General features: G+C 39.5%; 1 protein-coding gene across 8 annotated transcripts in view; it reads left to right on the top strand.

Moving 5' to 3' along the window:
* The window catches only part of APP (amyloid beta precursor protein), a 241,096-nt gene that overhangs the window by 202,162 nt on the left and 22,224 nt on the right, over positions 1 to 16,710 (top strand). For all 8 annotated transcript variants that reach the window (XM_017650815.3, XM_017650814.3, XM_017650813.3 and 5 more), the window contains one exon: positions 14,702 to 14,923. In XM_017650815.3, coding sequence (XP_017506304.1) covers positions 14,702 to 14,923 — 222 coding nt within the window. The remainder of the gene's footprint in view (positions 1 to 14,701; positions 14,924 to 16,710) is intronic.

The raw sequence follows: 16,710 nt of genomic DNA, 5'->3' as shown, positions 1-16,710 counted from the left end.
CACTACACTGCCTACCAGAATCTTCCTTCCTCTTTAGTCTTCACTTCCTATTACTGATCCTGGCATTTTACTTAAAGAAATTATCCATTTAGTCTTTCTTCAAATCCAAAGTGATACTATTTTAATAGGGAATGAAAAGAAAACTTGACAAAGTATGCCTGGAGTTGTCAGCATGGTAAATGACAGATGGTAGGGGCTGAATCTTGGAGGATTGTCAGAGAGCCTCATTTTTAGCTCAAGAAGCATGTTTCTTCTTAGGGATGTGACAAAAAAATTACAAAGAAAAGGCATGCTGAGTTAACCAAATCCAGGTGCAGAACCTCTGAGGCAACTCACTCTGTTAACCAATTATATAAGTATTTTGCAGAGTACACAGGAAAGCAAATTATATTCCTTTGCCTCTTAAAATGTCTTGTATGGTGACTTGGCACAGAAATCGTATGCCACTCCACTTTTGTTTCCCCAAAGCAAATAGACCACACAACTGGAAATGTCCCAGACCCATGGGGAAATTGTCACTTGGATTTTTCTCTCTACCTGTAGTGAAGGAAGGTAGCAGAGGAGAAGACTTGAGAACTTCCTTGGCAAATAGCCATAAAAAGTAAAGAAAATTGAAAAGTCCCAAAGATCAAATACATTTTCAAACCCTCAACTAAGTCACATCTGAAACAATCACTTTCTTGTTGTCTCTGTGAAAGAGGCAGTACAAGAAACTGATTGTACTTCTCTGGATACCCATTGGTAAATTACACAATTTTCTCATCTTCAGCTACCATCTTCCCCAAAAAAAAAGAAGAAACAAAAATTCCTTAGAAAAAGCTATTCTGACCTTTGCTCTTCCTTGTATCTGGTATGACGAGGGGAGTGTCTCAGTCGGCTTAGGCTACCATCATAATGCCACAGACCAGGTGGCTGAAGCAACAGAGGTGTTTTTTCTCATAGTTCTGGAGGCTGGAAATCCAAGATCAAGATCCTGACAGGTTTGGTGTTTCCTGAGGCCTCTCCTTGGCAGGCAGACGGCTGCCACGTGGCTGTGCGCTCACACGGCCCTTCCGTGTGCATACGGAAGGAGTAAGACAGATCTCTGTGGCCTCTTCCTTTTCTTATAAAGGACACCAAATTTGCTGAAATAGGGCCCCACTCTTAGGACCTCATTTAACTTTAATTACCTCCTTAAAGGCCCTGTCTCCATATTTAGTCATATTGGTGGCCAGTACTTCAACATAACATTTTGAGGGGAAGACACAATTCAGTCCCTAGCATTTGGTTAAACTGTGCCTTTGGATAGATCCGATGTACCCCCTCTTCAGCATTCCTCAATCATCACCTATTTAGTGCACGCAGGTTTTTTGTCCTTAGAAAGTCAGGGGAAGCCATGGAAGATATTTTCCTGCTTCTGTACCCTAAGTCATTGAAAGTAGGTTTCCCTTTGGCAGCCTTTGCTCTACCTTGATGAACTGAGGAACGTCATAAGACCTCTGCGGTATGTAAAAAGCACATACTTAACACGGAGAGATATGATGGATTTTTTAAATGTTTGTCACTAATTGACTCATGTTCTTATATTTGTCTCTTAGTGTTAAAGCATAACAACAGACCAGATAGCATAACTATAGTGTAACAAATTCATAACCAGGTACTAGTAACCACATTTTCCTCATACCTTGTGCCAAAGGGTCACAAATGACCTAGAAGTTACTCTTAAACACACATTCTATAAAATATTCTATTCCATTCATCCGTGTTTCATACAAGAGTAAAAGAAAAACTCTGAAGCTGCTAGAGAATTTTTTAAAAATCCAACTTGATGGATGTGAACTCTAAATTGAAACTGACACACTAAATTTTACAAAGTTACTCCAGCTGTCCCAACTTCACTCAGTTTAGTCACCGAGTGTACGTCTGACATTGGCTCACTTCTGGCATTAGATGGTTGGTTTTCATCACCCCGAATTAGGAAAACCTGAAACCTGCCAGGCATCTGCCTCACACTATGCTGCCAGGGACAGCTCAGCTTCTGGCTTCTTGGGAGGATATGACGTGACCTCTATGTTTGCAGAGTGTTTGAAACAGAAGCCCTTCCACTTCCTTGCTGAGCTCAAGAGTTGACACTAGTATCTAAAATTCCCATCACTCTGTCAAGATAAAGACACATAGGCATGGATAATCAATAAAGGCAAGTGGATGATATTTTCTGTAGAAGGGAAGAGAGGAACTGAGAGCTGAAATAAAGGAATCGTTTAGTCTCCACTGCACCACTTACTCCGCATGAGTGGGGCTAGATTGGACTACCAGATTATAGAGCTCTATACCTGATCTACCTATCCCAGCCTTGAATGGAGGGCCCCGTAAGAAACCACATTCTACTCCAGTGTGTTTATTATAGCCTGATATGGTTATCAGCAGGTGGTTAACAATCACTTACATGGGTGGCATATTAATGTCTTGGGGCAGCCATAACAAAATACCCCAAACTGGGTGGCCTAAAACAGCAGAAATTTATTCTCTCATTCTGGAGACTAGAAGACCAAAATCAAGGTGTCTCTGGGGACTTTCTGCCTCTGAAGGCTCCAGGGAAGAACCTCTTCCATTTCTTGATCTTGTTTCTGGTGTTGCTGACAGTCCTTGGCATTTCTTTGACAAGTAGATGCAAGTCTCTCCGGTCTCTGCCTGTTCTCACAGAGTGTTCTTGCCTTTACCTCTGTGTCTGTATGTCTCCAGTATAATCAGAGCCCACCTCACCCCAGTGGGGTCCGACCTACTCCTCACTGGGTTGAGGGCCTGTATTACTAGAGTAAGATTTCATCTGTCTTTGATTATATCTGCAAAGACCCTATTTCCAAGTAAGATCATAGTCATAGGTACTAAGAATTAAGCCTTCACTATATCTTTTGGGGGACTATAATTCAACCAGGCAGTTTTATTTTTTTCTTTCCCTTCTACAAATATGAAAAACTGTCCAAGTTTCTTTCTAAAATACTATCAAATTTAAGTCAAAGGACTGCATGTCTTGAATTTATGACCTCTTCATTTAAAAAGTAGTAATTTCCATATTTAATTGGTTAAAATTATGAAAGGCTTTTCATGCTTGAGGCTGATTAATGAGTAAATTTGTAAACTGTGGCTGTTTTAATTAGCCAGGGTTAATTAATGTTTACTGTGCTTGGAAGATGAAAAGACATGTATAAATGCACTGTAATGTGAATCATTTTTTAATTTGTTGTTGACGTTTAAAGTGTATTCGAATACAGACCACTTATATCACACTAAAAAAAAGACTGTTGGAGCACTACAGGAATTTGTGGAAAGGGCTCTCAATTTTAGAGGTGATATAATTACATATTACTGAAGATGTTCATGTTTTAACTGTATATTTGAGAAAAGTAGCTACATTTTTAAATCTGATTATATAAAGAGATCTCAGATCAAACTGATAACTCTTTACATAATATATCACAATTTGAGATGAAGTCTGTTTTCTCTTTTATATTTTTATTTCTGAATTGGGACCTTTTCAGAGCAGGGAAGAGGAGAGAAAAGGTGAACTGCACTGAGATGAAACTAACATTTTTAAGCAACTTTTTTTAAAGACAGGAAATAACTAGAATTCCATGCAAATTTCCAACAGGAAAAGCCTGGAGCTTGGATGAGGTCTAGTGCTGAGACGGGAAAGTGTGCAGATTAGAAATGTTTTGGAAGAAGAGACTGGGTAGTTTCTCCCAGAGAAGGCCAGAAACTGCACAGCATGGAAAACAAATGCCTCAGGCAATGAAGCAGGTTCTCTGTTGGTGGTGAGGAGCCCACTGGTTGGGGTAATTTTCCAACATACCCAGTGGAGCACACCTGCTGACCAGGACCCATGGGTCACTAGGCAACTTAAAGCAGAGCTGGCCTCAGTGGTCCCACCCCACTGCATTATTGTTTGGAGGGGAAAGTATGCAGTTAAATTAGCAAAAAGGTTGGGTCTATTTTATCTTTCATCTCCTACACAATTTCCTTCTTTGTCCCTTGCAAAATAAAAAAATAGGATTACTTTTTTTTTTCTATCATGGATGCTAATATTGAAATGACTGATTTTTTTTTTTTTTTTTTTTTAAAGAAACCTATAGCTCTCTCTTCGGAGAAGAAATACCTTGCTCCTTGTAGTTTGTAACAATGGCCACTGTTTGGTGTTTTCAGCACTGTAGGCACTAAAGAACTGACAGCAAGGATATAGCCCTTCATCATGGGTGGAACTATCCATTATCTAGCAGAATTCAACATATAATAAATCTCTTTGGGGGAATCTCATGTGGGATTTTTTCACCCAAAATTCTGCTAGAATATAGAGTACTCCCATTTTCATTCCAGTGCATCCCTGTGGGCTGTTTCAGCACAGCCATAAGCTCTCCAGGCCCATGTTTCCAGTGGCTCCAGGATATCTCCACTGTGATGTGTTGGAATATCACAAACTCAGTATGTCTAAATAGCACCTGACTTTCTTCCCCATATTTGCTCTTCTGATAGGCAAAACTCAGGTCAAGAATAAAAATACCATCAGCCACCTGATAACACCTGCCCCCACCCCAGTCACGAACCTCCCCTGTATACCCACCACCCCACCAAATAACACTCCCCTTCCTGTATCACTTCCTTAAATGTCTTCCAGGTTTTATCTTCACCCACTCTCCTCTTCCCCATTTTTTAACATTGACATGTCTCCGAAGTATCTTAGAATCCCCAGGTCTCCCCTCTGTCCCTTCCATTTCTTTATGATTCACCTGTCAGTGAACTGCAGGCCACCCAACCTGTGGAATTCCCGTGGCTTGGGTTGTGGTGATTGAGTACTTCTGATGTGGGGCAGCATATTCCTCTGCCCTTCATATCCACAAACTTAAAGCCCCTGGCTACTGTCCAAGCCACTTCCTTTTCACTTCCTTTGCGTGTCAACAGCCAGAAGAATCCTGGCTCACGGGCAGCCCCTCTCTGGCCCATGCACTTGTGTCTAGTAGGACAGCCTTTTCCCTTCCTTAGCAAATCTGTAATACACTCACTACCCCCAGCCCAGAAATCCAAGGTTGCTTCTTTCTTGTTTAGCCACACCCCTTTCCATAGCACTTACACAGGGAATTCTTCTGATGCCCATCTTTTCTCTGGACCACAAGCTCTGAGTAAAAGGAAATTGCCGTAGTTATTTCCTGCATTGGCCTGGAAGATGGTAGGATTGCTAAACGATTGAATAAATGAATGAACAAGCTCATTACTTAATGATTAAGTGGTTTTACTTTTCTTGGCTCCAGATTATTTTCCTCAAAGTGAGTCCTTTCAGCCACTCCATTCCTCTGTACAGTTAATGCTTCCCTGAAGACCAACACTTTACATCCATCTTTGAGCCCCAGTTGCCAAGCACTTTCCATTGCCAGGCTCAGTGCCCCCATATGCTGTTAAGGGATCAAGTGAATCAGCTAATGCAGAAGAGAAAGGACCATTGTTGTTCTAGAAATGTTCACTGTAGAGCAGGTTTTATGTCACAGAAAATTCAAATAGGCCAGTATATAGAAAAGCATAGAGGGTTGGTGTGGGTTTTTTAAATCTGCAGAAGTAAACATTTCAAATGCACTATCATCTCTACAAAAGTGGTGTGCTGTCTGCAGAACTGGAGCTCATCCTTCCTTGTGACAAGGTTGGTAGGTAGGTAGATACATAGATAATTTATCCTCGTCTTACCCACATGTACCTGTTTGAGTAAAATTAACTATGTATGGATGTAGAAAATCTTGCTTTCTACAATGAGCTAACTAACTTTGTTAATCAATATTTTACATCCTTCTACCTATAGAATTCCACCAAGTAAGTATTTATCAGATATGAGTCTATTTAAATGTGCTTCCTTCAAAGCATAGTAGAAAATGATGGCCAGCTGTTGAAAGGAGCAGTTTCCTAAATCTCTGGTTTCCTTTGGCTACCCCACGATATCTCTTACCCAAGTAAGAGATTTCTGTCCCAATTTTGGGAGAGGATGCTGCTTAGATGGGACCACTGCTTACAATGTGCAGGTTGGACAGGACAGCGGTAGGAATGTCAGTCAGTCTGGCTCTCTTGCTCTGTGCAGCTGAAGGTACGTGTTGGAGCTGAAATCCAGTCTTCTCACAGCCTGACCAGCCATACATCCTGTCTGTGACACCCTCCCCACAGAAAGCATTGTGTGCGCTAGTGAGGGCCTCGCCTTTATCGGAAGTACCTGCTGTCTCGTTTGGTTCAGAGCTCAGGTGAAGAAAGGGGGACATTATGGGGGCCCAGAGCACCTCAGCACTTGGAATAGTAAAACTCCAGGGGAATATGAGCTCAGATTGGGTACAGTCACCAGAACGACTTGGTCTTTATGAAAATGTACGAAAAAGCAGTAAGACAATAATTAAATAATTATTTTAAATTATTAAATAATAATTAAAAAATAATCTTCCTCATTTTACTTTCTTGTGCTCACTAAAAGCATTAGCACTTTTAAAAAATGAAACATGACTCTGAACCAGATAGAGCAAAGCCTCTAGTTTATCTCATTTTTCCAATTTACTCCATCTGGGAACTTACTTAGAAATAAAGGAAACAATAAACTGTATCAACTATGCAGAAAAACTACTAGAAAAATTGGGAAATCTATGCTATTGAATGAAACTGGAGAAAAAATTCATCTCAAGATTCTCTCTCTCTTGTGTCCTCAAACCTCATCATTGCAATTCCAAGGACTCCTCCTCTGCCTGCTGTCAGTAACCTCACAAAATGTATTCTCATTGACCACAGTCATAAAAATTAGATAGAAAGTGATGATGTAAAGAAATAATCAATTCTGTGAAGTGTAAATCTATTTTTAAGGTATTACTCTTGCTGATTTCTGGTGGTGTAAGTACAAGTGAATTATTGTGACTTAGTTTCCTATGTCTCTTTTGCACCAGATTTATGTTACTCTTTTAATTCCAGACTTCAAAGTTCTGAAAATATTTCATAGAATATCTTCTTTTCTGAAACTAACTTAGAGACAGATTGGCCTTTCACACCTAAACTCTTCACTGTGTTTACTCAAAACAAGGACATTTATGTTTGTGAATTGTAACCTCGGGATAGCATATTTTCAGAGATTCTTTCTATAATATGTAAAGTTGATTTTTAGTCTAAACTTCGGAAGATATCCTCCTCCCCCACCTCTGCCGCACAGGATTGCTTCGGTTCCCAACTACCCAGGCAGGACCAAGAATACGAATGTAGTCGGAAATAGATTTGGGACATTGGCACAAGTTCTACAAGTAAACATAAAGAAGGAACTCCAGTCTGTTTTAGTCTGTTCTTAGATGCCAGGGAGTTCTGACTGACTTTTGTCTTGATTTCTTACTGATGCTGTTGATAGATCTTAGTTGTTTGAAAGTCAAAAGGAAATTTGTCTTAAATGAAAAGGGACTTCCTCCATACCCTCAGTCTTAGGCCAAGACAAGTGATATTTCAGGAAAATGTCACTTGCGATAAGGAATATTCTCTCAAGATGTGCAGCCATGTCTTCATCCCCTCTGGGGACAGTTTGTTACCGCAAGTGGACAAAGCATGCTCCATTTAAAATCTGTGTCCAAGAAACCAGTAAGGAAAAAAATAAACTCAGATTCATGTGGATTTTCAAGATAGATCATATGGCTAAAAATAAGAGGACTGGCCTGAATTTCTCGAGGTCAAAATGAAAACTGGACTTGTTTACTGCCATGCCCTCTGTACAATGGAACTTTTCATGGAAGAGTGAGAAGTTTGCCTTAGGAATGAGTTCAGACCCTGGTTCTGCCACTTGATAACTTTAAATGTATTTCTCAAGATGGATTTTACAGTTTGCTCAACTGTCAGTGGGATAGTAATCCCACTAGAAGACTGTCATGTGTACAAGATGAGCAACTGGGTATGAAAAGACCACAGAAATGGAAGAAGTCCTTGAGCAGCTGATCTCATGCTATCAAGCTGTCATGACATGAGTAAGTCCATCACAGGGTGGTTGTCCCACAAGTCCTCTGCTGGTCAAAACATCCCACCCATGTACAGTCATCACTGGAAGACCACATAGGTTCTCCCCCAAATCAGCATTTCAAATAGCTTATGCACCATTGAACTATAGGTAAGTCCATGCTTAGAAGTAGACTTATTCACCAGCTCATGCTAGTCTTCTGGGGGTGAGCACAGCAGTGAAGTGTGCCCTCTGGTGCCCTCAGCATTTTAAGTACATTCTTTTTCCCAGTCTAAATAATGCTACCCTGTTTCCTGAACACTTCCCTGCTCTGGCTCCTATGTAATTTCCTGCCTAACAAATGGTCTGGCAAAAAAGGAAATTCATAAGTAGTCTTCCCTTTCCTGTGGACTCTGGTTCAGAAATATTATCTTAAATGATAAGTTCAAGGCAGCAGTGTGTTGGGGTCGAAACATGGCTTTGAGGGGCTTTGGAGTAAGGTTTCTTCTGGCAGTACCATTTTTTGGCCATAGTCATGTCTCACACCTGCGTTATTTTGAGGCTTGTTTATCGTTCATGGAGGGGTACCTGAGGCCGTTGTATAGTGATGCCTTTGTACAGCTGCTGGCAGTGGTCAGACTGTAATGTGCCAGGAATCGCCCGGGGATCACATTAACATGCAGAATCTGTTTCCCTTGCCCAGGGTGGGACCAGACATTCGGCATTTCCACAAGCTGCAGAACACCCACATAGCAAGAGTATAGGGAACAGGATTGAAAGTGAAGGAACTGCAAAGACTGTCCTCCAACCTCCCCTAATTTTCTGGATGAGGAACACAGCCTTTAGGGACTTCCAGAGGCCATGGCAACATTCAGTATAATAAACAGTGTAGCAGTTATATACTGAGCTCTGAATCAGACATGCACAGAACTGTGATTGGAAAATTAAATCTGGTCTCATAGTCCTGGTGTGGGCAAAATGCCTAGAAATGATGACAGCAGATTTATAGTAGAGCTTCTTGATAGGGGAAAAATTATATCCCTTTGATAAATACTCCAGTGCAGCTGTGGCGGTTGTGGTGTGGCAGGGGACAGCAGGGAGCATTGCAGTGTACAGAGAGAGGTGTGGTCCACAGTGCTTTCAGATGCATAAATAAGTATTTATTAGAAAGATAGAAATTTGTGATATGGTCCCGTTAGACAAAGTTAAGCAGAAATTTCTGCTTTTGAGGAGAGGCTGCAGGAAATGTGTATTTCTCTACCAGGAACCAGAAGAATGAAAAAAATATTGAATAAAATAATAGCAATGCAGGTTTGATCCTACACAAAAGAAAAACGAGCAAGCCTAGGGGGCCTTGTTCACACCAATCTCCATATCAGACCTTTAATAGCTGTATTTTATAGGGGAAAAGGCTGAGCTTGAACCACCTTTGTATGAAGGAAATTTTCCTCCCCACCTCAGATGTGTTTAAAGGATGGAAAAGGGAGTTGAGTTAATTACAGCTGAAGCTTGTAAAAGAATTGATTTAATATTTACGTTTTATTTTCTTGAAACCTAAAATGTGGCAGTTAAATTGTTAGGAGTTAGGCTATTGGGTTAATTGAAAGTAGAATATTATGTGAATTATCTAGAATTCCTCTGTTTCGTATTCAGCAGCCCTTTTTTGGGGCCATTTCTCTCAAAATGAACTATCATGTAAGTCTGTTGTTTCTACAAAAAATCAAAATATTTTAGTCACTTGAAAATGAAATCGCTATTGGGTGTCTCTCGATGTTTCTTTAAAATATGTAAAATATTTTCACTGATGGCTAAGTAGTGCATTTACTGTTTTGGTTTGTTTTTTTTTTCTCTCTTTACTATTAAGTATGCCTAATACACATATATCCTCAACACATTTTTTTAAAGGGCAAGGGTTTGCTCTATGTTTAACATTTGAAATGAAATTTCTGTTAACTGTTTTAAACAGTAGATTAAATATTACATCATGAACTCAGTTAAATATTTCCACTTTTAACCACAAGGCTCATGTGCCTGGGTAGAATAGAAGAAAATATTTGACTCCAGAAGTAGCTGTTGCACTTTGGGGCAATAACAAATAGTTTCTAAGAAAAGAAAAGGTCTTGGGGGAAAATGAGCCTAGTGCCTTAGTTTAATACAGCTATTGGCAAATGTAGATGCTTAAGAGCTTGAAGAAATCCCTTATGTATGCCATGCAAGCATCCTGATAAAATAGTGAATTAATTCAGATAAAAGGATGATCCATCTGGGCCACCAACTAGTAAAAGTGTGGTCTCTTTCAGTCTCATCACAGAACTCAAAAAGAAAGTCCCATTCAGAGGGAGCAATGAAACGATTTGACTTGGCTCTGGATCTTTGTGTCACAGGCGAGCTGCCCAGTGCCGGTTGTGTTAGCCAAGGGCAAGGGTAAAATCCCAAGCCCTTAATAATGTTGAGAGGTAGCTGGCTGCCTTAGACTTTTTTATGATCACAAAATGGAATCCACTCCACCTAATGGTACTCCATCAGTTCTGCCATCTTTTTGTCCCCTAAGAACCGCACTGACTTCATTGTTCTAAATGAGGTCACCACAGGTGGTTGTTTCTCAGTCTATGTTACATTGAGATGGGAACATGAATTTCTATGTTTCATACCCTCCCTCCACCCAAAAAAATCCTAAGTGTTTTTCACTCTGCCAAAAATGTGTCACATTTCTTGATTATTTCATTCTCTCATGTTCAGAAAATGAATGTAATAAACCAGAAAAGTTAATGACCATGGGGCTCAGCATTTTAGTGGCCATTTAGAGGAAATTTCCTGCCTACAGTATTAGAGGTAAAATAGTAAAGAGGGGTGTGTGCCATGATTTGCTGCAATCTGAAAATCCTTGGGTTATGGAGTTCAGGCATAAGATTTTCCACTATGATAGTTCCCTACTCTACCTTTTTACTGCCATGGGCTGAGGTGGGTAAAGGACTCCCTCCAGTTCCCAGGCCTAGGAAATGCCTATTTGAAGGGACAAAAACAACAACCATTCCATAGATCTAGTGGTGTCTAAGTCAGCTTGCAGCGCTGTGAGTGTGGATGACACCTTGGAACTGTTAGGTATCTAATACCCGGGTTCTCCAATTATGCGGTGAGGAACAAGCCCCTCCTCTGGCACTGTGGGCCTGGGTAGGTAGGAGTTAAGTGCAAGGAGGTTGGTTAGGCGGCACAGGACTTGGATTTCAGCACTGGTGGACACTGGCCATGGGACCGTTGAAGATAATTGTTCATCTCTTCCAGCCTCACTTCCTGTCCCATAAAAATAACAATAACTTCCTCATAAAGTTGTTGAAAGGAAAGTCATAGAGGAAGAGGCCATTTAAGCCAGGCTTTTGAGAGTTCATACAGTTTAGATAAGCAGAGGTGATCTTCCCAGGTAGCAGGAACATAGAGCAAAGGTATTTGTCCTGATGGTAATGCATGGTCCTCTCTGGTGATAGATAATCCAAGCCAGTCTTAGAAAGATGTGATGTTAATGATTCTGACATCAATTCCAGTGTATGGGGTTTCCCCACACCACCAAGCAGTTCTCCAACAATAGCCAAGTATCCTACAGTTGAACCCAATTATGACACTGTCTACTTGGAGATAGCTCAGATCCTGCGGTTCAAGGGCTCAGTCCTACAAGACTGACCACTCCCCTCTCCCGCAACCAGTCACAAGTCCAGGTGTCACCTGTACTTCTCATGACTGTCTATAAATGGGAGGGTCCAACACTTCCTTCTTCGGTTCTACTGCTACTGCTAGACGGGCTCACAAAACACAGAGAAACTTTTTACCCACTAGGTACTGGTTTATTAAAAGAGGATATAACTCACAAGCAGCCAGGTAGAAGAAATGCATAGGGCAAGGTATGAGGAAAGGGCTTGGAGCTACCAGACCTTCTCCCAGCACACCACTGTCCCCAAATCTCCAGACATTCACCAACCTGGAAGCTCTCTGCAACCTGTCCTTTTAGGTTTTTATAGAGGCTTCATGACATAGGCATGATTGATCAAACCATTGGCCGTTGGCGACTGAGCTCAGTCTCCAACCCCTCTACTCCCGGGGGCAGGACTGGAAGTTCTGATGTCCAGCCCCCTTCCTCAGGTGACCTAGGGGTTTTTCAAAAGTCCTATCATTAATGTAACAAAAGACACCTTTAAAGCTCTTGTCACTTAAGCAATTTCAAGGATTTAGGAGCTCTGTGCCTATATACAAAAGCCAAATATATATTTCTTATTATAAATAACATTATACCAGTGTATACAGCAAAGACCTGTGAGCCCTGTGGCTAGAAAGATGAGCTGGGCCCAGATCACAGAAGGCCTTTAGCATCTGGCAAGGGGGTTTGGGGTTAATTCAGTAGAAAAGTACTGAATTGGGCAGAGCCATTCCTCAGTCCCAAGAAAAGATCTGGGAAACAGAGAGAGGTAAAAATTAGAGTAGGGACACCAAGGAGGAAACCATCACAGTTATCCAAGCAAAAATTAATAATGGTTCCAGGGAGGGTAGAGAGTGGAAAAGGGGAGTGAGAAATGAATGAGAGAATCCAAAAGTGGAATTTAAAAGGAGTTGTCAGTAGTATAGGACATACAGAGAGCCACAGTTCCAAAGGTGTCAAACCTGGGCTGGGAGAGTGGAGGGCCTTCAGCACAGTTTTGTGCATCCTAAATTCATGGAAAACCTTAGTTAATAGATTCAGTGAACTGTTAGAAATATTTAGGGAGAAGTCAAAGCTAGGGAAACACATTTCAGATTCATGCATAAGTAGGAGATCCTTAGAGTTCCAGGAGTTTATGTCCAAATGACTATTCTAGAAAGTGATAGGGAATCAAGAAAATGACAGGCTCAAAGAGATTAGAATAAAAGAACAAGAAGAGTTTTTCAGAGAAGTCACAAGAACATGCTCAGTTCTGTGTATATAAGACAGAGAAAAATTTCTAGATGGAGGAAGAGATAGGTGATGGTAAATACCACAAAGACACCGAGAAAACATGGCACCTGGTGGGGCCAAGAGTGGATTGTGCTGGTGAAGGTTATTTCCTCTCAAAATGAACATGTAAGTACCAATAATTATTCCAGAAGATCATCTCTTCCGTATCCTAAGTGCTTAACAGTTGCAAGCCTAAGATTTATGTAAAAGAAATGCCCATTTAATTTATTAAAGCAGACATTGGCTACGTTACTAGCCATTACCTATGACTCTGTAAGACATGAAGAAATTGGAAGAAATCTAATGGGGGTCTTTTATGAGTATGAGAAAGGTCATTGCAAGCATCAAATACTGAATTTTAGAATAGTGCCACAGTGACTAGATATATAACTCAAATTAGACTTCAGGGGAACTGATTGGCTTGGGATTTCATCATTTAAAATAATAACTTGCAATAAAACTGACTCCATAGGATATTAATCTCATGCTTTAATGGTATTATGTCAAATTGTTTTAATAGATATATTTGAACAGAAATTTTGATTTTTCAGATAATTTTTTTGTCGATTTAAAAGAAAATGTGAGGGATGATGGTAAAATGTTACAAATCAAATTTCAATTCAGGTTTTCTTCATTTTCTACAGTAATAATACTAGTGGATGATTGCTTTGGAATGTATAATACAGTAAACTCTTGACAGAGGTATGATTGGAAAATGAGATACTCTGATTAATATTAATAGCACATATGCTATTTATGGGTGTCTAGTTATTAAAAAGTTTATTATACAGAAAAACCTGGTGAATCTTGAGCAGCATAATAGGAGATTATAATACCCTGTTTTTAAAGCAGTAATTACACAGCTTGATGTAGGGTTATATTCCAAGTTCTTTTTTCCACTGCATTCCAGGAATGAAATGTATGATTGGGGAATTTTCACTAGCCTACAAGAACTGCAGATAAGTTGATTATGTTCCATAAAATTGATTTTGTTTCATCAGTTTTGAAAAAGGTAACTGATAGCATTTTTTTTTTTTAAGAGAGGCAGCCAAGGAGAAAGGCGGGACACTTGGTTTGTGAGCCCATGGGCTATGTTGAGAGGCAGGGGTGTTTAGGCCACAGAAGAGAAGGCTGGAAGAGAGCTTTGTGTCTACAAGGCCACAGCCAGAAAGGCCAAGGGACTGTTTCTTTGTTGCCTCAGAACATAGATCAGGCAGCACCAGGGCAGCCTTTGGGAAAAGCTGAGCTGTTCAAGGCAAAACAATGAGACCGTTCAAGAAAGGAGCAGGAGGCGCATCAGTGAGGCTTCTCTTGTCCTCAATCATGTTCAAAAAATGACGGGGCTGGATATTCACTAGATATATCCTTCAGCTTGAAAATGGTACCTTGCATACTGCTGTAACTCCATGGCAGATGCTGCTCCAGAGCTCGCTACTGATTCCTCTGTAGGAATTCTTCAGAGGAAGAATTGGGAATTTAGCCTTCGAGGCCTTTCATCACGAGAAGGGTGGTGCAGCAGCTCAGAGCATCAGCCTAGGCCCATACCATCCTCCCTGGGCCCACATCCCTCCTTGGGCACTCGCTAGCTGGGATTTCATGTAAGTGGCTTAACTGCTGTGTGCCTCCATTCCACATCTGTGAGATGAAAATGACGCTGGTACCCACCTGGTGGATCTAAATGAGATCATGTATGTCAGGCAGTTGCATTGTGCCTGGCACACTGTGAATAGTGGCTCCTGCTGCTGTGTGGTTCTTGTACCGTACCAAAGACATGGCTTTGTTTTGTTTAGATGAGCTGCTTCAGAAAGAGCAAAACTACTCAGACGATGTCTTGGCCAACATGATCAGTGAACCAAGAATTAGTTATGGAAATGATGCTCTCATGCCGTCTTTGACTGAAACAAAAACCACTGTGGAGCTTCTTCCTGTGAATGGAGAGTTCAGCCTGGATGAGCTCCAGCCCTGGCATCCTTTTGGAGTCGACTCTGTGCCAGCCAATACAGAGAACGAAGGTAAGAGGACCAGTAGAGAACGAGAACGTTCTCGCATATATACATCTTTCTGATGTTCTTGAGTGATGATATTTTTATATGAATATTTAAAAATATTTCCTCACTAAAAAGTATTTTGTTCATTCTGTAAAGGAAGAGCAATATTCACCTTGTGTTTATAAGATAGTGACCTAGAATGCCCACCTTCAAGGAAAACAGATCATGAAACTTTGTGATGGGGCCTGCATAAATGGAAATTTGAAAGGCACCAAAATAGTGTTCATTATTCTAGTGCATTGACTTTCAGATTGCATTAAATATTAAAGGCAAAGATAGAGAATCACTTACAAATAAAATGCAATTTAGCTTAAGATTTCAACAATTTTATATTTAGAACATTAAATATAAGGCAGCTGTCAGAATTAAGAAACATTGGTCTAAATGTTTTTCCCTTTGATAGCTCACAGAAAGATTTTCTCTTGTCAACACATTTGCACAATGGTTGATGTACTTTTCTTTCACATAGATTGCTTACCAGAAACTTCAAATAATATCTCTTTTGGAGAGAGCATGTTTTCATTCTTTCTATTCCATATTGTTTTTACACATTCATTAGTATAAAATTTTGAACTAAGAACACCTTGATTTCTAGATACAAATACATTTTTCAAGAACATGACCGGATTTTACCTGTGGTTTTTCTTAGCAACTTTTGATGTGGTGATATTTGTAATCAAGATATTTATGGTATGGATACCTCAAATTGCAGTCAATATACTCCTCAGACTAAATAAAAATCCAATGTTAGACCTTAATTGTACTGGAAAAGCTTTTTAAAATGAAAAGCTATTGCAGAAAATCTTTATACAGACTTAATGTTAATGTGAGTAATCTTCCCAAATTTGTTTCGTTAATTTAAAAAAGGGTACCTTAATAATATCAGATATAAATATTTTGTATTTTTATATAATATAAAAATAAGTAAAACTTTACTGTTTATAAAAATAGTTCTTACTGACATGGAGGGAAATAATGTAAAGACTTTAAAAAGTCAGGTTAACTTCTTTATTAAGTTGTAATAGAGTGCTATTGTTTTTTTACAGGAAGATACATTTTGGCCATTTACAATCCTCATAATTCAGTCTTCCATGAGGATTGTTTGTGAAAAACGTTCATTCTCATTTGTAAATTGAATGCACATGAGATTTCCTCTTTTTCTTTAGAACATTGGGTTGTTTTTGAAGGAGAAATAGGTCACATGCTTGAATCTAACACACTTTATTTGGTAGAAAATTACAGTCCTTAGTACCCTTTATACCAAATAAGATTAAATGTTTTGTTAATCATTTGTGTCCAAGTCTTAACTTGTTACAGAAAAATTTAAATATATATATATAATACTCTATTTTTATTAAAAATTACCTCTGCCTTTGAAAACTTAATTCATCAGCAATGTGATTCTAAAATTATAATTTATAAAGAATTTCCCGTCTCTTTTAACTTAAGGCCTTTTTATATCTTTCAAATATGTAGTTTCTATAAATGAAATGTTCCCATTTGATATTTTCCATTACTTACTGATTCTGGAAAAGCAGCACAAAACATTTCAGATCCTACCTAAATTAGTTCTAGGAACATCCACATACATGCAAATAATAGAAACTAGAAATTATAATTTATCATAAAGTTTATGTAAAGAGCTTCAGAAAGCCAAAGTAAGCTAAATTAGTGGCAGGGAAAAATTAATTTACAGAAATGACTGTGTATGTTTATTTCTCTTAGATGTTGTCAATCCTTTAGAAGTGTGG

The sequence above is a fragment of the Manis javanica genome, chromosome 3, assembly GCF_040802235.1.
Source record: "Manis javanica isolate MJ-LG chromosome 3, MJ_LKY, whole genome shotgun sequence".
In the NCBI taxonomy this organism is placed as follows: domain Eukaryota; kingdom Metazoa; phylum Chordata; class Mammalia; order Pholidota; family Manidae; genus Manis; species Manis javanica.
Note: the sequence above shows the minus strand (reverse complement) of the source record. Positions and strands in the feature narration are given on the sequence as shown.